Below are 27,871 nucleotides of genomic sequence, written 5' to 3' on the forward strand. Positions count from 1 at the left end.
ACTTTACGAGAAAAAAATAAAGTAGCATGTAAAATTACTACTTTGTAATATTATGACATTATTCTCATAATACTATGACTTTATTCTCGCAATATTATGACTTTATTCTCAAAATCTCAAATTTATTTATTTTTCCTCAAGTTGCCCTAATACTACCGTAGACCTACAACAGTGATAAATAAAAATGAAAATGTAAACAAAAAACAATTATTAATTTCCATGTTTATAAATCCACAGGGAGACACTGGAGAGGAGCTGAAGAGCCACAGGTTTCAGACTCCTGCCCTAGTGGCTACTTAGTGTAATGCATGGAGAAGGTGAGCACAGGCCTCAGGTGTGATAATTAGGTGCGATAACGCTGCATTGATGTTTCACGCAGGAAGGCAGACTTCTCTTTCAAAGCAGCAGAAAACGGGCTGACTTGATTTGACTTTGATTAATAATGGATTCACTGCGAGTAGCGGTCCGAGCCCGTCCGTTGAACAAAAGGTAAGTCAAACGACTGCTTTTATTTCCCCTTTAGAATGAACTCTTGATGCCACTCACGTCCACTTTTCTTCCACAGAGAAAAGCATTTTTCATCGAAAGTGATAATTCGCATGAGGGGGAACTCTACATCTATTCAAAAGGTACTTTATCACAGAATAAAAACTACACTTCTACAGCAGTTAATCGCGTTTTTATTAAGAGTTGGGCTGCACGTTTGACATTGTAGGGTTCACCTGTTCGAGGGGACGAGCTGAAGGACGGAAGGAAGACCTTTTCTTATGACTTTGCATATGATTCAACTGACAGATTAAGTCCCACATTTATATCCCAAGAGAAGGTATCTGTATTTTTCTTTTTCAACATTTTGTAAATTCTTCTTTGCAGGACAATGACCTGATGCTTTAACTAACCTTTTCTCTACTGCTTCAGATTTTCCATGACTTGGGGTCTGAAGTCCTGAAAGCTGCATTTGAGGGTTTCAACGCCTGTGTGTTTGCCTATGGCCAAACCGGCTCAGGAAAATCCTACACCATGATGGGTCACACAGTAAGGCCTTCTCTCAGCTTTCTCAGCACTCTTCACCCCTCGGCACAACACAAAGCGCCTGGGTCAGTCCTTCATGCTGGTAGCCATCAGGCTCCACAACCAAGGCTGACCCCCATATGAGGACTATGAGGACTTTAAGAACTTTAAACATGCACTATCTGCCTTTTTTTAAACATGCACTATCTGTAACCATCTTGGACTCAAACCACTGGCGCACTTACTTTACACTATACATCCTATATACCACTTTATAGACTGCACATATGTACATATTACATTTATTTGTTGTACGTACTACATTTATTTATTTATTGACGGACTGCACACACTATGTTCTCCCATTCACTCTGTATCTTTTATATCTCTATTATTGTTTTTATAATTTTTGTATACCTTTACTTCTCCTGTGTTTCACTCTGTTTGCTGATGTTGCTGCTTTGACATCTGAATTTCCCTCCGGGGATTAATAAAGGTTCATCTCATCTTATCTTATCTTAAAGTGCCATTTTTAATTTATCTTGAGAGCTATCTTATAAACATTCGTAGGGCCACCTTGCATCCCAAAGGTGCCCCTGTAAATAGGCCCTCAATCTTCAGGGACACCCAGGATGTCACAACACTGTTGAGCTTACATTGATTGCAGAATACCCCAGCAGTGCTAACCCAGTGTGCACATAGCACCACATTAGAAACTGAATGATGCAGCCTCATCAGACGTCTCCCCCATTTATCTCCATGTTGCTCCCCCACTAATCAGAAAATGTGATGAGGGCAGCAACCCACAGCTTTCCTCTCCTCACCTTACACCGCAGTGGAACATTTCACATTACCAGCGCGCTTTCTGCTTGTCTGCCAGGAGACTTGTAGCAAGGTCATCAGCAAAGCTGCTGTCAACATCCTAGATAATTATATATGGCTCTTAATGCTTACTATCTGTTACTTTGTAATTAAAACAAGAGGGGCATGCAGCTCAGAGTGGAATTGCTTTCATGCTTCAGTAATTCCATATCAGATGAGCTGCTGTTTGTGTTGTTCAGCAGTCTTTTGCATGTGCTGAGTTGTGGTCACGGCATCGTATAGACGTCCAAAACACAATAGGAGCAAAATTAAATTGTCATTTAAAAGTAACACTATCATTTTGTAGTGAGAGCTCTAAATGTGACATTTTCTCCCTTTCAATATGCCAGGAAGATAAAGGTTTAATTCCACGGATCTGTGAAGGCTTGTTCTCCGAGATATCTCGTAGAGGGAAGAGCGACGCCGTGTCATTCCGTACAGAGGTCAGGTAAGGGACCATCATATATAATGCTTCTTCTTATCTTCTTCTGCACATCAATCATTAAAGTTGGCAAGGAAAACTGATTCATGGCAAAGTTTTCTAGTAACCACACTGAATTCAAAGCTATTGTTGCTCATGTTGGGGCGACGCTCTTTGAGTTATCTTATAATCTAATACAAAATATTAAAATGAAATATTAAACCACAGACTTTTTAAATGTAAGGATTAAGTGACTTCAACTGCAAGCCTATTTCAGCGACAATACAGCCATTTTACTCATCATAATGTAGTAAAGTGTTTTTTACAAAAAGAAAGAAAGCATGTGCATCATGTAAAATGATATGTCAGGCATGTCTTGACTGCCCCCTAACGGATCCACATGGGATCAAGACTTCAAATAGGTTGATTTGTTGCCATTATTAGAGAGTAAACCCTTGATATGACGAATGCGAAGGGGCAACGTACGATGACGTGCATGTGCCATAAAGAGATGTTGCATCATCAGCATTGTCACCTCAATACGACAGTAAGGCCTCAGTTTCTCTTATACCCATGATGCAATAATGAAAATGACCAGAAAACAATCTGTGTGTTCCAATACCCATACTACCACACTATTTAATATGCCAGAAACAAATTTAGTATGTACCAATAAATAGCATGTCAAATGTGGTATGCCAAAAATACCAGGATGTCCTACTGCATTCAGTCGCATTTTGCAGTACGCAAGCCAGCATGCTTTTCTGGCTATTCTGACCCACAATTCTCTGCGTAGCGGATATGAGCAAGAGGGTCAAAAGGGCCCAATGTTATGACGAAGTAGAATGTCCCAATTTTATGAATATTACATGCAACAGTACGTACTTTGCAAGGGCAGTTAAAAGTACTAAACGTACAAAAAAAGTGTGCGATTTGAAACAAGTACTTATTTTCAATATTTAATGATTTCAAAATTACACAGAACTGCAATACATCTCATGTGTGACAAAAGGCATCGTGGCCACCGAAAAGGAGTGCACACAGGGAAAAAACTAGGGAACCTTGCACTACTTTCTACTCCATCTGACAGTGACCAAGCCTCCAGTCAGAATTAAGAATGACAAAGCATGATAAAGATAAAGCCTTTTCTGGTTAATGAGTTGTTCCAGTGGTATGGTCTTAATTAACTTTATAAATTCATGACCTAACTGTAATGCAGTCCCTTTAAAACCAGAAAATACAGCATTAAGGATTTATTACAATAATCAAAATCCCAGATCTAGTCTCATCACAATATCTGTTTCATGATTACATGTCCCGGCTCTACTCCTAAATGATTATGTTGAGAGATAAAATTGAGGATTTTAAGCCCGTCGAGCTACTGTGAAACCCATTATTTATCCATTTTGTATCATGTGTGCTGCTGGCACATTATTTGGGTTTAATTCAACTCTAGAATTGGGTTTTATCTGTCTGGCTCTGCCAGACTTTGCTTCAGAGATGTTGAATAGCTTGAAAATGACAGCGGGATGTCTTTTTGACAAATAACACATTTGTACTGTTTTTTTTTTGTTATATACCCATCAGAGGTGTGAGTTACACATCGCTTTCCAAAACATGTGATCATCAAAAGTATTACTGTCACCCTTTTCTTGCAGACAACATGAAAAACACAGATGGTTCCGCCTCTTTTCCTCTCCACAAGGACTGTTTACCTGGTTTCAACCAAAGCCTGCTCGAATGTGATTGGTCAATACTACTCAGACTACAAACTGAAACCAGAACGCTTCCGATGACAAAATCTTGTCCTGTAGTTGCCTACAGATTCTCTATAGGAATGCAGAATCTGTTTATAGAGATTATTGTAATAATGGCAGCTATGCCTCTAGTCATTTAGAAACCATCTAATATTGCAACCCGTTTGAGTTCTCACCACAGTGCCAGAAAACAACTTGAATGGCTACATCCACAGGATATGGTCTCTGCAATTCCATCACTGTCACACTCTCATAAAGCCTAATTGCTCCATGCCTTGCATTGTTTTTGCATCAGCCACTCAGACTAGTCCTTTTGCTTCTTGCCCTCACCCAGCATTGATTGAAGTGCTCTGCTGAAACCTACTTTGCATATATTTGTTTATTCATTGCCAATGCAAGCAGAGCAATGCATGCACAATATGCACAGTAATTTGGCTTTAAACTTGATGTGCATCTCTTTTCGTAGATGGTGAATAGCAGCTTGTTTTCTTATTTGGTGCTGTGCCATTCACATATCAACCATGAAACCCTTTATTAATCTGTGCCTTTGTGGCCTTGTGTGCAATCTTGGATCCAATTTTGCATTTGTGTTTCTGTCTTGGCACCAGCTATTTGGAGATCTACAATGAACGTGTGCAGGATCTCCTCAAGAAGAGAGCTACACCTGCAGATGGAGGCTTGAAAGTGAGAGAGCACCCCAGGCATGGGCCCTATGTAGAGAGTAAGACAGGTTATTTATTCTCCAGCCCGTGTCCGTGTCAGCTTGTATAAAATTCAGAAAATCTAATACAGACTACAATTTGTGTGTAGATCTGTCCAAGCACTTTGTACACAACTACAGTGACATAGAGGACCTGATCGTTCTCGGCAATGCCAACCGCACCACGGCCAGCACGGGCATGAATGAATTCAGCAGCCGCTCCCACGCCATCTTCACCATCAACTTCACCCAGGTGATCCGCAGTGCTTAAACATATCCTTGCTGCCAGGTCTCATGTTGCCAGTTTGAATTGGGTAAAACATTTTTTAAAGTTTCTCTTCAAACTCTTTGGGTGTTAGTAAAGGCCATCCCTCAAGAGCTCTAATTAGCCTTGTTTATCCGTTTTGTGGAATGATCATTTCCACCATGTTTTTTCCATCTTCAAAGGCTTTTTAATTTTTTCCCTCTTTAAGTAGCACTTTTGTCGTGATACCGCCTTTAAGTATTCCTCTGTGATGTTGCCTCTTTTGAACTAGACGGAGATTGCTCAGTAATGTTTTTCTCATGCCACAGGCGTGGTTTGATGAGGAGCTGCCACGTGAGACGTTGAGTAAGATCCACCTGGTGGACCTGGCAGGCAGCGAGAGAGCTGATGCCACGCGCAACACAGGGACCCGGCTGAAAGAAGGTGCCAACATCAACAAATCCCTGGTCACCCTGGGCAGTGTGATCTCCGCTCTGGGTAAACGGCGGTTGCAGCACGACTGACACCATGATGCCACATCTTTATCTAGTGTTGAGCTGGTCAGCTCGATAATAGACAGCGAATAATGATTGTATTCTATGCGAGGCCAGTCATTCCACCCTTTTCAAAGTAAAACACAATATAAGGGTTACTTTTCTTACATTTTTATTATAGAATTTGATGTCTGGTTTCATTCCAAATTGGGTTTTCATCATTTGAAGGAAATGGATCAATAGAGCTTTAGAATAAGACATTTCATATGTTACTGGAACTCTCCAGTTTCTCTGAGTCAGTGTTTTTCTCTCTGTGTGACCTCGCAGCTGAACTCAGCGTGGGAGGACAGTTAAAGAAAAAGAGGAAGCAGATCTTCATTCCTTACAGAGACTCTGTGCTGACCTGGCTACTGAAAGACAGCCTGGGTGGAAACTCTGTGACTACTATGATAGCAAGTATGTACTGTAAATCATCAGAACTCTGCTGACACCGAGTCATTTCATGCTGTTTTCCAGAAAGTGTGTTTCACCCCTTTTTATTCTTGAAAATGATAAAGATAATGTTTTATCTCACCACTGCTCGTCAACCCGTGTGCTTTCCTCCCTGGTGGCCTCTCACGGCAGCCGTCTCACCTGCTGACGTGAACTACGGGGAGACCCTGAGCACGTTGCGCTACGCCAGCCGAGCTAAAAACATCGTGAACACTCCCACGGTGAACGAAGACAGCAGCGTGAAGGCGATCAGAGAGCTCCAGGAAGAGGTTGACAGGCTCAGAGGGCTACTGGAAGAAGCCAATCAGGTCCTGTAAATGTTCAAGCTCACATAAAAGGCCATCAAGGATACTACAATATGTATGTTGTTGGCGGTCTTTTATTCAATGATTACATTGTAATTGTGGCTGTCTTTTTACTACTACTCCAGGTTTCCCGTGGGGAGCCTTCTTCCTCTGTGAAGGTAGAGGAGGAGCTGCATCAGAATGAGGCAAAGGTGAGTCATCCTCTGCCAAGTGGAAACCGTCGGGGAGGTTTGATGTTCTCCTCTGTAAACAATACACCTGCCCCCCCTGTCCCCAGGTCCAAGCACTGACCAAGGAGTGGACCAGCAAATGGGGCGAGACTCAGAGCATTTTGCAGGTACAGCAATGATTAATTTAACTTTAAATGTAGTAAAATCAGACATTGCCTTCCACGAAAGACTGACCATTGCACAGAGGCTGCAACAATCATGTTTTTTTTTTTAAATTCATATAATTGTGATGTCTATCTTGCTTTTTCTTTTGAGTTTGATTCAACAATTTGTTTAAATACACATTAATAAAGAGGCCGAGGGAGCTTTTGCGCAAATATCCTGGGGCCAATTTAACATCAGTTAGTTTGACTCACAAACGCCCGGTACTGTGTGTTTGACTCTTGGACATGAGCTAGAGGATAACAAGAGAAGACAATTGCTTTTGTCCTGTGATCCAGTTTGGTGTAGTTTATTCATTTAGCCAGATAGTAAAATAAAGACAATCAAACCGTACTACTTTTTTCTTAAATACAGATTTGGGTGAACATTTCAGAATACAATGTGAGATATCCTTTGTTCACAGTTACATTCTTTGGAGCTTTGTTGTTTCTTGACAGAAACTAGTTTGTTAGGTGCCCTTGTTGCTTGTATTTTTGTTGCCTGCCTTGTTTTCTATACCCCCATTTTCAATTTAGTTATATGTCATAACAAATTTGGATTTCATTTCGAAGTCCAAAATCCAATTTGGTGAAGAATATTGTAAAAATGTCATTTGAAGCATGGTACAGAAATATATATGCAAGTAAAATAGAAGGCCACAGAGTACATAGAGTATAAAGGTTTGCTCTATTAATTTTAACACTGACAATCAACACAGCAGCGAGCTCCCTGCAGCAGTTTTGACAGACGTTGCTGCCTGCAGTAAAGACATCCTACCAGCTGGTGTCACTGCAAGTCCTGTAAACAGCCAGAGCCACTTCATGGAGTGGAGAGGCTAATGAGAGTCGAGTCAACCTGACATTTAAATTTAATTTTCCATCTATTTAGGTTTAAATGGCATCCAAAAGCCGAGTTCTTGTAATTATCGTGAAGTTGGTGTGTGTGTGACAGTGTTTGGGGAGTCTGACAAATAGAAACAGAACAGACGTGCCTTCTCTTTCAACCCAATATGGTTTCTTTGAGGCTGAGACAGCATCCTTTACAAGACCCCAAGCTGCAACAAAAAAAAAACGCCACAGTGTGCCAGCCCAGAGTTTACACTGAACACTTTTTCCTCTGTTGAATTTGTGCCCAACCTCCCAAATAACACCAAATGTCATCTGTTGGGGACTCGTCGTACTCAGCCAAGTCGCCTGTTGCATTATGCATTGAACTGTGAAGCGTGCCAGTCATGAAAAGTATGCGGCGACTTCTTCTCTCCATCGTACATGCTGAACAGTACATTCTCTCTGGCAGATTTTGGGATGGGTTTAAACTGTTGTGTTGATCTGGCCTTTTGAAAGATTTGTATATTTCTGACTTGTAGCAGCCGCTAATGATCCTGCACCAGAACACCAAAGTAAAGCTACACATTACACAATCAGACATTGTGTAAGGATTTTACATGAATGTTGGCTATATATATATATGAATAAATGTGTGTTGGATGATTAACATTCACATTGTGTACGGTGGTTAGCAGGTGACATTTAGTGGCTCGACAGCCTTTTATTCATGACAGCGTATTGGAACTCATTAGCAGCAGTCACTGCTCCTAATTAAGAGGTCTTGATTATTGACATATGGCACTTTCGTCTCTGACTATCCGGCATATTAATTAAAGTTACAGTGTTGTAAATCTGTTTGCATGGTCAAGCAGTGATGGCTTTATGCTCCGAGGCAACATCGTCCATCTCTTACTGGCAGAGCTGAAAAATATGCCTTATTTAGAGCTGTGCCCGTTCATGCAGAAGCACCTGTTATGATGCATGATGCAACGTGACACCGAGGCGAAAAGGCCACTGTACTGGTGACCGGCAGGCACACTGTTGTTGCCGAAACTCTTAAGTGTTTGATGAATGACTTTATGGATTTGACATTTGTCTTCCTGTGCATTTGCATTCCGCACAGACGTTAGAGGTGGCGTCTTTGCTCCGTTCAGTGCAGCGAAGCACATCCAGACCCAGTTTGAAGTCGGCCATTTCAAAATTCAGCACACGTACTTTACAAAACAAAAAGCTTAATCACATTTGTGGAATTTATTTAAAGTAGATCTTACAAATGGCTTTGTTTTTAAATGGAATGATTTTGATATAATCCAACCTCATTGTTTAAGTGTACGGTGTTATACACAGTGCATGCTCTCTATCTCCAGCTCAAGTTTTTTAAATTAAGAGCCGTCTTCTCCAACTCCTCGAGTCTCATATATTTTGTGTTTAATTCAGTCGATGCCGTTGCTGAGAGCTAGATGAAAATTTCTGCTTGGGCCGCAAGGAGACAAGTTGACCAAGAGCGGTGTAAACAGAATTTTGAATTCTGTATTCAAAGCAGATTTAGAATGCAAAGTTATTCATCGTCAGCTTCCCAGATTGGTTACAGGGCATGTGGGAAAGAGAAAGTAATTAATATGAGATGGATTCCACAGCAGCCTTTTACCAGACACAGACGGCAACAGATTGAAAGAACAAAAAAGGCAGGAAGAGGGTAAAGTGAAATGTTGTTCTACTTCAGGGGTATATAGCCTATACACACAGACACACACACACATACACACAGTTTTGTGAGTACTTCACGAGTGGAGTTCTGCTCCCCAGCCATCCTTTCAGGTCCGCTTGTACCATAGTGGTGGGAGGAACCTCAATTTCAGTACGATAACATGAACAACAGAGTTTCTTTGATCCTAGTGGTCTTTGTATTTCCCAAACATGCTGCAATCAGCACAAAGACACAACTTAAGCCTTGAATGCTCTGAGCCTGGCTCTGTTTAATGTCAATTTACCTCCTACTGTCAGCAGTTATACATCAGAGTTAGCCATTATTGCATTTCATGACCTTTACATATTAATATCTGCAGCTTGCCTTTGATTCTTCACATGCCAGTAAAGCTCGGCTCCAAACTAGATTGACTTTTATTTTCTTAATTTAATTCATCAATATTATTTACACACATGGTGAGCATGTGTTATAGGCATGCATACATGCCTACAAGGACTAAAATCGCCTACTGGGGTCCTAAATCAACTGTACTAATAAAAGTTCTGTTGATTTTCACATTCTTTAATGTGGTATTTTGGAGGAATTATTGATAATTTATCAATTCTTAATGGGTAAAATTTTTTAAATTTAGACCCAAAACTGTGTAACAAATGGTATCAACCCCAAAATTGCTGCAACAATTTATGAGACACAAGTGAGCATGGGAATGGCCATAACAAAGTTATATCATCATGTTCTATGCTCTTATACATACCATAGAAAAAGCCACGCTGTGATTTGGTATCAAACTTTTGACATTTGGAGATTTCTGCAAGAATTGCATTTTTCGGTGATTTGATGGCGAGCGCTTCTGTTCTGGAAACTGCTCAGAAATGATCATTAAGTGGTCATGTCTGTGAAGGGGAGACTCGTTGGTACCCATAGAACCCATTTTCAATCACATATCTTGAGGTCAGAGGTCAAGGGACCCCTTTGAAAATCGCCGTGCCAGTTTTTCCTCGCCAAAATTTTGCGCAACTTCGTAGCGTTATTTAGCGTTCTTCCCGACAAGCTAACATGACATGTTTGGAACTTTATGTTTTATAGTTTCATATGATACCAGTATCTAGCTTAAAAACTCAGCCTGCAACAACCTCTGAAAGACAGAATAGCGTCCAGGCCCGCCGTCGGTTAAGGGATTAAACAAATGAATGACAGAAATAATAAGAATTGTGACACAATATATTCTGAAATTTCAGCCATTAACTGACGTGAGTTGCAATGGGACACAAGAGCAGGAGAACTTGTTGACTGATTGGGAGCCCAGGTTGAATCCCTCTCTTAACCACAAGCTGCATGGATGGCAACATGCTGATGGCTGGAGTACATATCAAGCTAATTACACAAAACATTCATATAACAACCACAACACAAATGTCTCTGGTTGAGATTCTGCTTTTTAAATGCAGCGCACACACAAATAACATAAAGGGGCAAGTAAGAAACCGAAAGGACTGTTAATAAGATGCCAATTTTTATCTGTTGTTTACCATTGTGGAATATATCCAATCATTACAAACAAAAGGCTTCATGCCATTTTGAAAACTGGCCATGTAATTGCCTTTCCCTTCATGCGTTATTCATTTGAACTTTTATAAAGAGCAGTAATCGGGGATATAAATACAGCTCTTTCAATGAAATTAACCTTTTAATGTGACGGAGCAGTTTGAATGCAGAAGTTTCTCTCTCTTGGCCTGGATTCAGTACCTGCTTATCTGTTCTGTTGGCAAGTTGCTCCACTTGACAAGGCTGATGGGCAGTCAGAAAAGAAGGATTTGTTGGCCTATGGCAGTGTTTTGAAATGCATATTAACCAAGTCTGGAACCTGAACTGTCAAAGTGCTGAGAAAAATCCATTAAAAATTCTGCCCAACCACAGATGATGGCTTTTAATGGAAGCCTAAATGCTGCCCGAGCCTGGCTGCTGGTCCGGGCCACAGTTAATTACAGTATGTTCACCAGCTGCCTCAATCTGAAAGCAGCCTCTTTTTGTCCTCGTAGCACACGCACACAGACTGACTGACTGGGCGTGGTGAGGAACAACTTTCTCTGTTATGTGTGCGAATTTTTGGGAGAAAATAAGAGGATCTCATCTGCTCCTGTTGTGTGGGGAAAGTGACACAGTGCATTAATCTGCCAGGCTGCTCCTCACCTCCTAATGAAGTCTGTGAAGAATCCCTTTTAATTAAGTACAGGGGCTGGGGTCGATGCCTCTCCTTCTTCATTAGAAAAAAAAAAGGATTTTTTTCCCATCTCACAACTGCCAATGAGTGAGGTGGTGCTGGTGGACACATCGCTCCCTTCACTTCACGGTCCAATCTATGCGAAAGAGAGTTGGAGGAGGTTGAAAGAGAGGGGAACTAGTTTATGCAGAGTGTTGCCTCTGAATCCTCCATATGTGAGATTTTCTGCTCTGCCTCTTGGGGAGGTACTTATGATAATCCATGGCAATGTGAGGCATTAGTCCACCAGCTTAACAGAAGAATACTTCTGATAGGGCCACTCATGCTAGGGTAGACTCTGGGTTATTGAACCACGGCCATTGCCCTGGGAGGAAAAGGTTAGCGGACTTGAACACTTTTCCTAGAGAGTTAAGTTTCTCTTTATGGCGTAATTCAGTGTGTCTTTTGAACCCGGCAGGTCATCCCGGGCTATTTAATTTCTTGTTGAATAATTGGCAGATTAACCGCTCAACAAAGTCATTCTGTCTGCCGCCTGTCTGGTCTTTTCTAATGCTTAAGTTAGAAATGAAATAATACTAAATGACATTTTCATACAAAGTTAAATGAATATTGCCCCTTGACTGACACACATGCTGTAAGGTGGTGTGACTCATGCTTTTACATTTCCTCAGCAACAATTGGTGGAGGCAGTGAAGCGGCATATGGAGCAGATCGGAGGTTTTGAGTGTAGCTGTCTCGTGCTTTAGAAATGGCTTTCAAGGATTAAATCAATTTTTCTCCTTATCACATTTCTGTAGAGAGGTGCTATCATTAAATACATATTTATCAGGGATTTCTGGACGAGCAGAATGGAAATCTGAGTTCTGATGCAACTGTAATGTTGTGTTGTGCGTCACTATAATGCAGTATTAATCAATAGCCTATGTGTGAAATATGGACATTGAAGTGTTTTTCATCTTTTTTGCTTCTGAGATTTGGCATTTATGCAAATGCATGCCATGTTTTATGGGGGGAAATGAAAATGTCCTCATAAAATAGTCTTATAATGACTAATTTTACTACACTTATTCACTTTCCTCCACAAATAATCATCTATTTATGGAAAATAAATGCTTTATGCGTAAGCCGTGGCATGCTTTCCACTTCATGTGAGCCTAATGAGGCACAGGAATTCACTTTAGTTTGACCTTCCATACAATACTCCCACCAGACACATTGTAAATGACACAGAACTGCCTGAAGTTTGTTGCCGTTATCTAAAGTTGACGTATACTTTACAAGCTCAGGAGTATTTTAACAGCAACATACAGTGTTGATGGCAGTGTATCAATAAAGGCAATGGTGCAAGGTATACAACCCATCTTGTGCGTATGTGTGTGTGTGGGCGGCGGCGGCACTGCGTCTGTTTTGCTCGCTGAACACAATGTACAGTTTGACTCTCGCCACGATAATCTGAATGATTTATGGCGCCTCTCTTGCCGTTAGCCACTCTACCGCTTCATGGCGACACATGGTTGGAACGCCGCTATATCTGCTTGGCCTTCAGGCAAGGAAGAGCAGTCATAAAGAATTCAGTTTTCTGCTGGTTGCCATTAAATGTCTGTCAGCATTTTTTATTTTATATTGTGTGCCATTCCAGCTACAGGCTATTGGATGAGATTTTTTCCCCCTCATGGTATATTGTCTCTCTATAGGAGGAGACTGTGGCTCTGAGGAAGGAGGGGAGTGGAGTGGTCCTGGACTGCCAGTTACCTCATCTGATAGGCATTAATGAAGACCTGCTCAGCACTGGAGTCGTCCTGTATTATTTGAAAGTGAAGAGATAATTTGAACTTCATATAATTCACACATTATTTGTCTCAAATCATTACCAGCTAAGGTCCAACGCTTTCGTTAATTGCCAAACAACAGCTTGCATATTGTATCATGACCTTTTAATCCTTTAATCTAGGAGGGCAGAACTCTGATCGGGAGTGACGAAGCATCATGCAGTCAGGATATTGGTGAGTCAAGGTTACCGCACTAAATTCCCAGCTGCTGTGTTATGCATTGGACTGGAAATATCTCTTTTTTTATGCTTTCATATTTAATTGTATTGTAGTGCTTCATGGGCCTGGGCTCCTCGCTGAACATTGCGTGCTTGAGAACCGTGCTGGGGCCGTGACTCTGATCCCTCAGGATGGCGCACTGTGTTCAGTCAATGGCTCTGTGGTAACCGATCCCTGCCAGCTGACTCAGGGTAAGCATTTCTGCAAAGCTTAATATGCTCCTGATATTCTTTAATGAGCATTGGGGGAGGCGGGGGAAAGCAAGGCATGTCTCTAATAATGAAGATTTCTCTCTCAGATTCCCAATTATTTAGCCAGTGGGAGGCAATAACAGGCTCATCCATTTTGAATGCAGTTATATGAGATCACTGCATCACATCTGCAAATGAAATCCACTTTATGTCCCTGGCAGCGCACTCAGGGCATGAGTGGATTGTGAACACGGCTCTCCACAGGGCAGATGCCATTTCTCTTACTAAACATTTTGAAGGGCGAGGGACCCCAGACAAAGCTCCAGACAAAGCCCCAGGCCCTCCATTTAATTGGCAGATGGAGTTGATAGGGCCGACAGGTTTGAAGTGGGCCACAGCATTAACCTTTCAAAGGACAGAGCCAAGCGGAGCTGAAACTCTCCTGCTCCCACTGAGCAGACCCCGCTCGCCGGGGCTGGGAGCTTTCACCGCTTACTACCTCCTCATCCACACTGCTTTTGCTTTCCAGAGATAATAACTGCACACAGAACCAGGCGGCGCGGGGCCCGGCTACGCTAGTCTCTTTTATAACCATTTCAATTTATCCAATATCCCCTTCAGAAACGGCTGCATCTGAAGCTATTTTCTTGAACAAATGATAGTAATTTTCAGTCCAACAGCAGCTGGAATCCATCACGGGCTGCCCTCTCAGGTGCTTTGTCACTCGTCAGAAGTCATTAGCAGTAGCAAGATTAGTATTTGCCGTGCCGAGAGAGGAGAAGGGGAATGAAGAGGAGACCTCGAGAAAATCTGTGGATGTGGCCATATGAGTGCTAGTCCGATATATAAACCTTAATATCACTTCAATTCGATGGCTTTACAAGACTTCTCAAGTTTCCTTGGACCATTTTCTCTGGTAAATCATCCCCCTGGTCTAGGTCACTGCCAATCACAGCGGGGATTGTGTTCATCATGGCAATTCATTCACTTTACCTCAGCAGAGGAAAATGTTGGAGAACTTCTCGTGCCATTCATCAACTTTTCCCCCAAGCTCAGTGCAGAGACAGTTCACTGTAATCCCACAATGACGGGGTGATTCCCATGACCAAAATCTTTTCCTCCTCACCTTTTTTATGCATTATAGATACTGTGCCACACACACACTTTAACGGTTATCTGGCAGACTTTCAGCACCATTACTGTCTTGGAACACATCACATATTGCCTCTGCCAATCTTCCTCACACTGTGTTGCATAATTCAGTGCTTGGTGCAGCATTTATACCAAATAGTAAAATTTAAGCTGGTGAGCGAGTTGGTGATTTGCCACTTTTATCATGCTATACGTCTTTGTTTCCCTCTAGGTGCCATCATACAGCTAGGAAGAAGAACCGTACTCCGGTTTAACCACCCGACTGAAGCTGCCCAGCTCAGGGAGAAACTCCAGGTACAGATTGTGCTCTTATACTATCCTGCTGTTTTAGTGAAGCTGAGGGAGCCTCTTTCAGAAAAGATGCTGCCACAACTGCATTTTCTGCTGGTAATTTTGTAAAAGCAAGTCAGCATCACACACTTTGTTTCCATAACTACCATCTGTAATATCTGCTTCCTTCAGCAAACATTGCTCTTGTTGAACTCTAATTCACACTTCACTCCACATCAGAAAACTCCACAGCAGCACCAGCAGTGTGTGATCCACGCAGATTGTTTCTGATCAGAGTAAGAACTACTGCCCGCTTTTCAGCCGCCACTGCTTGTTTTTGCCTGTTTAGCATGAAACTCTATTTCTTCGTTCTGAATAATTGGCTCACAAAAAAAGCACCAGAGCTGCACATCATGAACAATCTCTCCACAATATTGAACTGTTTTCAATCTTGAGAGAAGCTCTCTGCTGTTGCTGAAAGGAGGCCAGGTGCAGCGGCTTTCAAAAACGGGCTGCTTTTCATCCAGCTTGCAACAGCTCCTTCTTGGCTTTCATTCACTTTCATTTGTTTTGAAGCATTGTGTGAATGCACCCTTTCTCCTGAGCAAACCTCAACCAGTGTTTCTCTCCAATAATTTGTTAATGTTTTAAGTGTTCTTAAGAAGTTTGGGTAGCGTGAGTGGGTGTAAGAATAAAAACCTGGATGTGTTTATGTGCTGGGCAGAATTAAGTGAATCAATTTGAATTAAGTAAACAATGACTGAAAATGTCAAACATTAACTTGAAAATGGAAAGTTTAAAAGTTTGTTGTGGTGTTGAAAGTATCGTGGATCAACAGAAAAATTAAGTCAAAGTGAAGACAAATCTCCTAAATCATCACTTATGCAGCCATTTGTCTTTAGAAGTTGCAATATAACCAGAATGGCGCTCTGTGTACAGTTGAAGTGTGACAAGTGATTTTAGGTTAAATACACCAGTATCTGTAATGCTGCAATCCATTATACTCGGAGCTCGGAAAAAAACAACCTCCGACATGGAAAAGTTCAATGGAACGGTCATTTAAATCAAAATTCCAAGTCGGAGACTCGGGCAAGATTTATCGAGCCCGAGTTCGCCAACATAAACACACCTGACGTCACAGCAACTTGGCGGCGCACACAGTGAACTACCTTTTCATTATTTCTTTACTTTATGTAGTGTTTGTTTTGTGAAACCTGCTGTAACAACGTATAAACGGGTTCCTGCAGATCCTCAAAATGTCGTAAATTAGATTTTTGGACATATTTCCCCACAGGCTTCTCTAGTTGTTAATGTAATGATGGTAAAGCCATTTCTCTTCACTAATGGTGCTGTGGTAATTGATGTAGGTGCTCTGTAGATGCTTGTAAAGCTCACACACTTGCCATACAAACATCAGTTTGCTGCGGGCGTCCATATTTTCCCGAGCAGGTGCACTGGGTACGCATTTAGATTGGATGTCAGGAATACCGACTCGGAGTTATCGACTTCCGACTTGCAATGGATTGCAGCATATGGTGCAACCGCTTGTTAGTCAATTCCATAGCAACACCTACATCATGAAGACAAAGGGACATTACAAACCAAATCTTACCAAATTTGCTGAAAACAATCCATCCCAATCAAGGGAAGGACAAGATAAGTGCAGTTAAATCAGTCAATCAACCTCCTTTGACGAACCATTCTCCAAAACTAAAACTGAACACTGAAAGCAGGTTACCGAGAGGACTGTAGGCACTCGGAAAGCGCTGCAGGCTTCCATTCCTGATATGGTAGACACTGTGCATACAAATACTGTTGCCTGGGTGCTTCACTACTCGAAGCTTTATGGCAGAGTGAAAGTCACTGTTGAAGAAACTCATGACATGTGGCTTAGTGTTTGTCAGAAGGCACATAAACAGTCCAAGGGGGTGGTTAGTTTTTATAAACAACAATGATTGAGCATCGATAGTTACACAATCGGAAATTATTGCTGTAATATTCACACTCGGTGTATTTTAAAATTAACTTCTGGTCTAGTATCCATTTGCATGCAACTTGAATCATTTCATTCCGGTGCTTTATAATATTTTAGGTTGCAAAAATGGATTCACACACCACTTTATAGACACAGCTGTACTTCTGGTTTCTGACAGCTTTCTGCTTTATGCATTATTGAAAATTGCACGCCATTACAGCCAAGTAAAGCACAGACATCCAGGTCCCGCTGTGGTTCCAAGAAGAGTCTTTGCCATTTATTTTTAACATCGATTCCAAATGAGATGGCCCCAAGAGTTTCATATTCACTCAGTCTTAGAATATGTAATACCACACTGAGAATGCAGTGTACCTGTGGTTTTTTCAAAGCAGTATGTTTCAATAGTGGCAAATTGTAACAGAACTATGCTAAAGATAAACTATATGGAGCCACAAGAATGGACCTGGTTGTGCATTACAGCTGCTCTATCAAAATGCACAACCCTTTCATTTGAGGAATATGTGATAGTTTCATGCTGATTAGCCTCATTTGGAAGGGCTTTGATTTACCAGATATTAGATTTTGACATTTCTCCAAATGTTGTCAAAGCTCTTCAATCTACCCTCTTATGTTTTGTGAAAAATAGTGTCAGGAATACTGATGACATGCAGCATATACTATAATTAAACCATTGCATAATTGCAAATCTACCGCAGGCAGCTGTCACTCATTTCTCACACTCCGACAGATTTACGTTTCACAGTGCTGTCTCATTCTGTTGTCTGCAGAGCGGGCTGCCGTCTGCCTCCACCCTGCCCTTGACTGACGTGTCCAAATCTACTGAGAATCTGTCCAAGGTGATGCTGCAAAACGAAGGGTGAGACTTAAGCAGACATGTGTAATAGCTCTCTACACTCTGTGACCCAAGCATAACCGAACCCAGTCCACCTCCATCTCCACGACGTGCCTGCTTATTGAGCAGCATTCATTGGGCACGTAGACCAAATCAAAGCGATAAATCATGGCAGCTCTTCTGTGAGAGGAGAGGTAGGAACATGCAAAAAAGCCGTTCTGAAGTGCTTCATGCTGAGCCAGTGGAAATCACAGCAGGCACTTCTCCTCCAATACAGCCCAAGGGCGTGTCCCAAAACGGCCTTTAGTTATGTAGGTAGTGAGCTTCCTCGTGTCCCATTTCCAAAATCACTGCAGTGCACTTGAAGTTCAGCTCCCCCAAAATCCCCAAATGCACTGTAAAAAGAAAAGTACTAATCGGAAGTGACATATTTCCACTTTCAGCATGAAAGTCACATGCAACCAGGCTGAAAAGAGGAGATGTCATGCGTCATTGACGCGTCATATCTTTGGGGTACAACACATGCGCAGTAAAATATGGTCAGCACTCGCCGAAGTGAGCAAATCGCAACGCACGACCGCAGCTCCAGTTACACTGCGCATGTGTTATACCCCATACCCCAAGAATGTGTCCTAGCCTCTTTCAATAGGCCTTGGTCACATACTGGAAGTTCATATAGGTCTTTCACATTCTACGTTCTAGTCTGTATTTGTGAAAGGTCATCAGCCATGACCCAGTAGCGTCCCAATTCAAAGTCCACATTTAGCCAAGTGCAGTCCAAATGTGCACGTGGTTCTTCCACTGAGCCTTTTCTCAAGGATTCTTTGGCAGTTGACTAGTGTGAAGCATGTATTTAGCGGCGAAGGCGGATGATATAAGCCACTGTTTCCAATTTTTGACCGAACTGTTATTGTGTCACCAAAACGGTGTCATCCCAGAAAGCCTTTTTGTCAATTGAGTGGTGGCTCTGATGTGTCCGTAGTGTTTTAAACATAACATATAATGCTTTCCTAAACTTTGGCACTCAGAGTGGAACTCTAATTTGTTGCTCGTCCTAATTAGTTTGGCTGAAGGTAAAGTTTAAGATTCATGTTTTGTATTGGGCTGTTGTATAATAGCACTGCCTCTGTGTACAGTGGCTTCTTATATGCAAGATCTCGCCACACTTTTAATATTTGTGTGTGTGGCTGTATACTGTATGATACTAAATTCAGTTTTATTGAAAAAATACTTTATAGTGAGGATAAAAGATGTATCTGTTGACTGCATGTCAAGGTCAACGTGGATGAAAGCTCTGTGAAAGCTTGTTAAGTGGGCCTTTTTTGATTTGAGGCCAAAGTTCAAACTCCCAAGGACCAGACTTTTGTGTACTCTGTATTGAGAAAGGCCTACTGACACAGGTAGCCAAAGCTGCAACTAATACAATAACAAAAAAGTTTGATTCAGGGAAGTCGATTTAGGATTTATGTCAATTAAACCCACTATGTGACACTGATAATTAATTCATTATTCTATAAAAATGTGTCATCAGGATAATTTAAAGGAACAGTATGTAACATTTCAAGGGATCTATTAGCAGAAATGGAATATCATATTAATAACTGTTTATTAGTGTATAATCACCTGAAACTAAGAATCGTTGTTTTCATTAGCTTAGAATGAGCCCTTCATATCTACATAGGGAGCGGGTCCTCTTCACGGAGGTTGCAATCTGCAACCACACCAGTAGATGCTGCCAAATCCTACACACTGTACCTTTTTTAAAAGATGCTATAATCATAAAAAATCCTATGCACAGTGGCTTTAACGGTGACAGTAATTCTTTTCTCAGTGCTAGCTCCTTACTATTATTTTTATTAGCACTTAGCAGCAGTTGTGTGCTTTTTACACTATAGCCTGAGAGGCATTATGTTGATGTGACTGATCATTATACCCTGCCACTGCCTGGGAAGTGTGTGACAGGTCATTGATCTGTCAGCGTCTCAGTGTTCATTGAATTAGTGCCCAAAATCCAATTCACTCCCTAGTGATTCACCTACCTACTGAAGTAGTGAGCGATTTGAGACACACCTCCCCGGTCTCTCATGATCTGATAACTCTGATGTTTTACAGCATGTGGAGCTGTCTGACATGTAATTTCCCCCCCAGTGCAGTATGCCCAAAAAGCAGCGCTTCCGCTCAGGTGATTCATACTGCTTTCAATCCGACACCTGCAACCATGTTCCCCATCCGCTGGTCTGACACTGCTTGAATGTGGAAGCGTGAATACATGTGATGCTATTCAAGGCTGCTATTACCACATGGCTACTGTGTTCATCACTTTGCATCAGAAACACTTGGTTTGTGTGTGAAAGTGGTACCACGGAGTGGGCGAAAAGATGGAGAAGAATGGAAGTCAGTAGGAGTCGGTGGTGGAGGGGAAACAGACAGCTTGATTGAAGTCTGTAGGTGTTAATGGCAGATCAGCAGCAGGACTGTAGAAATACACAAAGGCGAATATGGCAGTATTGGACACTGCAAAATACACTTTGGCTATTTGATTCCTCTGAACACGCACCATAAAATATTATAATTTATAATATTTTAACCTCCTCTCACCTGGCACGCTGCACCACCATCTGTTTAAGCACTGAAGACGGGGGAGATGAGGGAAGGTCTTTTACTCCTCTCATTGCTTGGATATGTATTTCATCCTTGTTCTGCTTGCTGTTTGTGTAGCATAAGCTCCCCTGCAGCAAGGACAAGATTGACCTGATTTTGCACAAATCATCTTGGAATTAACCCTGAGTGGTAAATACGAGCAAAAAATTTGAATTCAAACGGTGGCTGTTCAGCTCTGGGAGTGCCACGAGATATCAATGAACTGACCTGCCGTTGCTTGAGGGGGTGCCCATTATCGGCTACATCGGTTGGATCAAAGAATTTCTCACTAGAGAGTTCGGACATGAAGAGGCTAACTGCATTCACAAAACGTCCGACCTTCTCCTCACAGCATGGGGACTGTTCACTTTTTTGTATTTAATCCAGCTCTTTGATTTTTTTTTTTATATATGCAATGTCAAAGTGCATTTGTTAGCTGAATGCATGTAGCCTTGCCTCGAAGCGTGAGGTTTTGAAAATCTATTAAATTGAGCTTTTAGTTCGGGAACATAAGATGCATACTCCTAAGGGAGTTAAAAAAGGGCTGTCTGTTATGGCAAGGTCAGACGTTTTTGTATTGTGTATGAATTCAAGGCCGTCCGAAAGACCCACGTATTACCTTCTAGTAAATGTTGGCCCATTGTGTTTGATTCATTCTTTATTAAATGGACTGTGTAAGAGTCTGATATGAGACCGTATTTTAAAGCCAAGTTGAAATGCAGCTCTTTCAAACCCAGCAAGTTTGGACTCTGAGCAGTCCAGCTGGTGTTTGACCTATGTAGCTTTTAATGGCCACCTGAGCTCTGAAAGTCCCTCACCTGACAAACCTCTCAGTACTTTCCATCTCTGGCCAGAAGGCCAAGTGGCAACGTCAGTATTTTTTGCCTCCTCTGACCACTGACAGGCTGTTATGAATCTTCTGAAATGGTGTTTTTCCACTGGTTAACGTCCATCACTCTAGGAGCTCCTGTGCCACTTAACACCTCCTGCCACTTGCTGTAGTGCAGTTAGAACAATCTCACCTACAAACCTATCTGGCTCTGAAGGATTTTTTTTCTGTCACTTTACTTTAAAGTGAAACTTTGGTATTTTTCAACCCTATTTTCCCATGTTTTGGTGTCTAACTGACTAATGGCGACAACAATTTCTGAAATTGGTCCAGTATTGAGGGAGAGCGCTGTAGACGGCAGCTGCTCACAGGCTGCAATATGGTGCTACTGGGACGAGCTGGAGCTGTCATTTACGTCCACTAAAAGTGCTTGTTTTTGCCATGACAGGCTCTGATTGTTATGTAAAGAGTCTCGCTCAAGGAGAAGTCTCGTTTTGAAATCTGTTGCTGGAAGACAACGGTGGAATAGTGGAATACATCCATGATGGAAATGCAAGTGCTTGCCGGGCAGAGTTTGTTGTGTGAAGTACAGAAAAAGCGTAGCTTAGTGTTATCTAAAAGATTTTCAATGTCATGGATGAATATTTAGCTGGTTTCAGCAATGTGGACGAGGTCTTTAAAATTGATGGTAGCCATATTTATTCACAACGAGACTTCTCCTTGACTTGGACACAATAATAAACAGACTGGAACAGAATGGTTTATTTCTCTGTAGAGTCCTTTCCATAATGTTGTCAGTCACTTATAATAACAATTTGAGCCTGTCAGTGGTACTTTGAGTGAACGGAACGTTACATTGACGCTGCTCACCTCGCAGCTTGCATTGTGGCTGCAGGCTGCAGCATAATCCCTCAATACTGCACCAATATAAACATTGTTGTCCCCATTAGTGACACTAAAACATGGGAAAATAGGGTCCAAGTTGAAAAAATACTGAAGTTACCCTTTAAGACGTCTTTTTAGTTAACATCTCAAGTGCCTTATTCAAATATCTGGGTTGAAGACAGTCACAAAATGAACTGGAAATGTTTGAAAATATGGTATGAGATGTGTTTAAGGGTGCGTATGAAAGGATGTAGGACTTCTCATGAAATCTCTGTGTGTGTGCATGTATGATGTGATGACTAGGGGGATGGAAGAGAAGCTCAATCAGCAGGAGATGGAATTGCAGCAGGTCCAAGAAAGCCTGAACAGTCGCAGCCAGGACATCAAAAGACTTTCAAAGGAAAACAGTGGGGCTCCCCATCAACGGAGAGCAGAAGAGAAGACAACGGGGGCAGAGATGGAAGAGACTGGCATTGGGTAAGTTAGGGGGAGGCGAACTGTGCTCTCTGCGGTGATCTTAATGAGTCCGTTGTTTGTGTACCAGTTTTGTTCGCAGTCATTCCCCAGCGAGAACACTGTAAACCTCTGCATGTGAGCTAAGTGTGTGTGACAGATAAAAATGATATGAAGAAAATGTGGTCGGCTTCTTAGACTTGGAATCCCAGATCGGTGTTCATCCATTTATTCATGTGAGTAGACAAACATCGCTGAGTACAGGACATCCTCTGTACTGATCCTCAGGATCTGCAAAAATCCTTTAATCGTCACGAGGACCTGTACAGTGATCCCTCTTGTTGATGTTGTCAACGCTTTAGCGCTCGCGCTTTTCCCCCCTCACCAACCTGCCGCAACGCACCAAGCTCAGCCAAAGGCCTGTTTACTGTCAGAAATCATTCTGAGCTGTATATTTGGTTTCTGCTCCCCTCCCCTCTAGAGTGCTGAGTATTGTATGTAAATCCTCAAATCAACATGCACAGATTCTATTTAATTTCACAGCTAGTAGAGTGGCTCTAATCTCATCCAGCCATTTGGGCTGTTTGCTTTTCAAATCTAATGGATGTTTTTTGTGAAATGGGGGTTTGGGGGTTATTGCAGTCTTGTCTTTTGCCTGCAAACAGTTTTGAAGTCTCCAGTGTCACACCACAGCAAACAATTAAATTAGCTTTGGAAAACAAAGAGCCCTGCAGCATGTATAAGCACATAAACCCGGCTGTATTGGGCACCTCTTCATATCAAGACACAATTTTTGTTTTCTGATAAAATACGAAATGCATTATTTCATTATTGTCTCTTCACTGTGTCCTTTTTCAGCCAGATGGATATGCTGGCTGCAGAGACAGCGGACTCCAAAGTGCCAAGCAGCTGTCTTACCTCTGCCACAGCGGAGAAACTCATGACTACAGTATGTATTCATATTTTCTTTGTTCTACAGTTAGTCTACAGTTGCTCTTAATTAAATAGAAAAGAAATAAGGACATAATCAAAAAGCCATGGGTAGTTTCTGCATGGAATTAAATAAATTGAATGAAGCTAAAACTCAGGGTGCAAAAAGTGAGATGACTTTGTTCTGCAGTTTTTGTTTATCGAGCCACCGGGTTTGCCACTGTGCAACTGAAGCACTAGTCCCTTTTGTCTTTGCAAAAACAGAGCAAATGTCAATACCTACCCCCCTCTCCAGCCAAGCCCAATACAGATTTTTATGAGGCATGAAATACTTTTTCCCTTGGCTTGTTGTGTTTGTTTATTATGCACGTATTTCCCTTGAAACCCCTACAGGAAAGTGTAATAGGGTTTAAATGACACTCATTTTGTGAAAGCATGTTGCAATGAGGGCACTTTTGAAGTATTTCTGTTTATACATGTACCTTGTTTTCCTGCACTCCATTTTCCTTTGCATGCATTTATGTATCCAAATATAATTGAATACATAAATACAGATGCATTTTAAAGGGGGCTGGGTGAAATAGTCATTTTAGTTCCGGCAATGGCAGTACTTATTTTGCAGTAAATAGCATTAAACAAACAGGATTTTTGAATTTACTCTGTATAAAAAAAGTTTTTTCCTCCTCTTTGTTTCTCCCTTTCTCACCCACCTACACAATATAAACTAGGCCATGCCTGTCCCTCACACTAGTTTTGAGTTGGATGGAGACACACTACAGGGTGGGATAAGCACCAGGGATGGCCAGGAGCAGGAGAGGGACTCGTGTCATAAATCAGGGCCAGGGCTCATGTCTGAGTGGCTGTGGAGGAAAGCTCAGAGTGCGGCTGGAGTTGCAAGTTATAAGGGAGAGGAGGTTTGGTCAGGGGATGCCAGCCTCCAGCAGACAAGTGTCCTGGGCCTGTGTGATGGATGTGGCACGAAGCCAGAGGGGAATGCTAACAAGATCAAAGGCATCGTGGCTGACTGCTACAAGGAGAGACTTGGCTCTAGTGGGAGCTCATTAGGCAGCACATCCCACCTGCAGAGCAGCAGAGGATCTAGCTCCACGCCTGTCCTCTCACAGACCAGCACTCCCTTTCAGCTCGACAAAAATCCCCTCAGCAGTCCGGCAGCCTGCTCCACACCTGAGGAAACTACCTTCGAGGGCCAGTTTGGCTGTGGAGAGATGGATGAATCTGGAGGTTTGGAGGAGATCCCGGGTGTGTGTGTGACAGAGACTGCAACAGCCACAGTTCATCACTCAGGGCTGGGCTCTTTGGTCAGCAGAATTTCTTGGATTTTCCAAGATGCAGGGAGTCTCCTTTGGAGCGCTCCTACAGTACTGCAGCAAGTCAGGGAAGAAGGACTGCAGCCTGTTGGGGCCCGCTGGTCCAGCCATGTTATCTCTCTGGTCAGGGAAAGTAATGTTCTGTCTGTAGTGAAGGACAGCCAGGTCTTCTCCATGGTTAAAAGGACTGTAGTCTTCTCTCTGTTCAAGAATAGTCACATTTATTCCATGGTGAAAGATCTACCTCTCATGCAGCACATCCAGATGGAGATAACTCAAAACCTTCAGCTTGAGGAGGCAGCTCAGATAATTCAGGGCTACATTAATCCTGACACCACACAAGCCCTGGTCCTGACACCAACACAAACCTTTAGCAAGGCAGAAGGATTTCCAGATGACGTGCCGTTAATCCCAGAAGATATCTGGACAAGGAATAAGAGTATCGGGGATCTGCGGTCACCACAAGAGCAAGACATGGCTGATATTCATGTGAAACAAGGACACAAACTGATTACAGAGCTGTTGCCAGTGAAACACAGTGAGCCAGAGGTTACCCATGCACCAAAAGACAAAGATCAGGCATTGGAGAACTCGAGGACTGTGCGGAACAAAGTCCAAGTCTTTCGTCAAACGTTGATAGAATTTCCTGATTCCCTTTTGTACCTGCAAACTTTACCATTATCAGACATAATGGACACTTTACAGTCCATCATCTCCACCACAGTGCCAACCTCCCAGAAGATTGTAGCTCTCTATTGGCTGAATGTTGCCAAATGCAACCAACCTGAGCCCCGTCCTGCCCTCCTGATCCTGACGGAGACTGGCCTCTACACCCTGACCACTGACTCTGGGCTCCTGGTTTTGTTCCATCACCTCCCCTTGTTGCAGTTGAAGGAGGTGCAGATAGGCTTTGCAGGCCACAGTCTGCGTTTGATCGGCACTACAGAGGAGAGCATCCTGGGTGTCTACACCCACAGCCAGCAGCTTACCAAAGAGCTATGCAGGGCCATACTTGGTGTCATCTGCCCCGGGGACAACAGGGCCTCTCAGCACCCACTGCTCCATGGAGACTTGATGAAGTTGTCTTTAGACTGGCAGGCCTGTGTACCCGATCTGCTGCTGGATGCTGGTTTACGGGTTTGCTGCCACTTTCAGAAAAGTCTCGCTGATCTGGTTTACCTTCTTCATTGTAACATGGATCAAGAAACGGTAACTCTGGGAGAGATGCAGCTGCTACTGTACACAGGTGTAGGGGTGTGCATCAGCCCCAGTACCCACACTAAGCCTCTGGCTCAGCTTTTACTCACTGATACCCACCTTGGCCTGGTGCAGGAGGATGCTGTCTTTCACCCGACTCCACGCTCTGTCACCATAGGGCCCTGCCGTCCACAATTCAATGACTTAACTCTCTGTCAGCGCTCAGATGTGCGCTGCGTGCTGGTGCATGATGAAGACAAGCGCGGGGCTGTCAGTCTGGATGTAATCCTAGCAAATGTGAGGGGCAGGGGTCACCCTGAAAGCGTGACTAAGGCAGCTACTCCGCCTGCACAAGCTTCAAATTCATCTCCGCATGCAGAAGTGTGGAAATTAACTTTCAGTTGCTCCTCTGAGGCCGCCTGCCTGATTAATCACTTGTCAAATGTCTGATCAAGGACTGAACAGCCAGTAATGAACAGCCCAGCTTGAAAACGCTCTCACAGGGAGCAAAAGTGCATCCCAACCAGACAATGCAAAGCACCGCTTCACTAAGTAAGTGACAGTGAAAACTATGACCTGTTTTGAAGTTTCTGTATTGATTTGTTTTTCTAGAAGTTTTTGTCTTTTTTAATAATGCATGAGTTTAGCACTTTTATCTTTAAAACCCTTGACTGTCTTTGTTCTTGAATTGTTATTGTTCTTTAACCACTGGCCCCCCATTATTTTTGCCAAAGAGGTTGTCACTGTAATGTGGAATGTTTTAAATAATTAGGTGTTGAAGGTTCAACTTTGAGGATTAAAAACATGTTTGTGCCAGTTTCATTTGTTCCATGGGCATTGTAATATTTTTTAAAGGATTTTAGATTACCAATCCGACCAAATTAGCTCCCTGTAATGGTTCTTTAAATGTTATATGTATATATATATATATGCACTGTTTGTCAAGTTAATGCAAATTTAAAATATTTTATGTAAAAATGGATGAATGTTTGTTAAATAAAAGGAAGGTAAATCCACTGCTGCTCTGGAGTCTTGTTTACCACTTAGACGGCAGATACGCTCTGATAGTTGAGCTTTTAACTTGGGAAAACAAAGAATTCAGTCTGATGCATTTCACTGCTTTGTCTAATGTCTAATATTTTGTTTTCTTATCATCTCTGTCAGGCTTTCTTTCTCTTCCTACCCTCCTTTCTGTTTGTTTTGGCAGAGGCTCCTTTTTTTAAAACTTTCAGCCTCTTCCTCACTGTGTAGGAAGTCAAGACATGTATCATTGAACTCGCCACTGGAAAGATACACTAATAGTATCTGAGGTCAAGGTGAACCTCATCCACACAGTTACCACCTGCACAATTGCTCATTGGATTTATCCCTGCCAGTCAACATTGTCTCACTCCAGGAAACTATTGTTCATTGTATGAGTGCTGCTTTAAAATTTCAATAGGTTGATCATGCTGCATCTCTGGGAAAGAACTGCTGTCTGATTCACAACTCGAGAGTTGGAGCCAAAGACTGTTTGCAGTTTGCTCCTCGTCTTGACTGAGTGACCCCATCCAGCATGGAAAATTACGGGGGCAATATAGTGCAATCAGTCCTCTTGTCTGCTCCAGCATGAGGGATGGAGATTTGGCCTTGAATGAAGAAACACATCACACCTCGTAGCGGTGAGGTTTGAGCCAGAATGAAAGCTCAGGGATGTGAAAGGGTTGTT

General features: G+C 42.3%; 1 protein-coding gene across 3 annotated transcripts; it reads left to right on the plus strand.

Annotated features, from left to right (window-relative positions):
* Positions 1–277: 277 nt before the first annotated feature.
* On the plus strand, positions 278–27,191 carry kif16bb (kinesin family member 16Bb). 3 transcript variants are annotated; one of them, XM_074646537.1, is made up of 20 exons: positions 278–489; positions 566–629; positions 716–826; positions 919–1,035; positions 2,223–2,320; positions 4,659–4,771; positions 4,861–5,003; positions 5,324–5,438; positions 5,816–5,944; positions 6,113–6,288; positions 6,411–6,476; positions 6,563–6,622; positions 13,107–13,226; positions 13,364–13,415; positions 13,514–13,651; positions 15,015–15,097; positions 17,837–17,925; positions 22,559–22,732; positions 23,567–23,657; positions 24,367–27,191. In XM_074646537.1, exons 1-20 carry the CDS (start codon positions 443–445, stop codon positions 26,611–26,613), a joined length of 4,233 nt encoding a protein of 1,410 aa, XP_074502638.1. In that variant the 5' UTR covers positions 278–442; the 3' UTR covers positions 26,614–27,191. The 3 variants fall into 3 exon arrangements, with proteins under 3 accessions (XP_074502638.1, XP_074502637.1, XP_074502639.1); XM_074646536.1 differs by having other exon boundaries at positions 279–489; positions 5,324–5,492; XM_074646538.1 differs by lacking the exons at positions 278–489; positions 566–629; positions 716–826; positions 2,223–2,320 and having other exon boundaries at positions 5,324–5,492.
* The last annotated feature ends 680 nt before the right edge of the window (positions 27,192–27,871 follow it).

This window comes from Sebastes fasciatus, chromosome 9 (assembly GCF_043250625.1).
Source record: "Sebastes fasciatus isolate fSebFas1 chromosome 9, fSebFas1.pri, whole genome shotgun sequence".
In the NCBI taxonomy this organism is placed as follows: Eukaryota; Metazoa; Chordata; class Actinopteri; order Perciformes; family Sebastidae; genus Sebastes; species Sebastes fasciatus.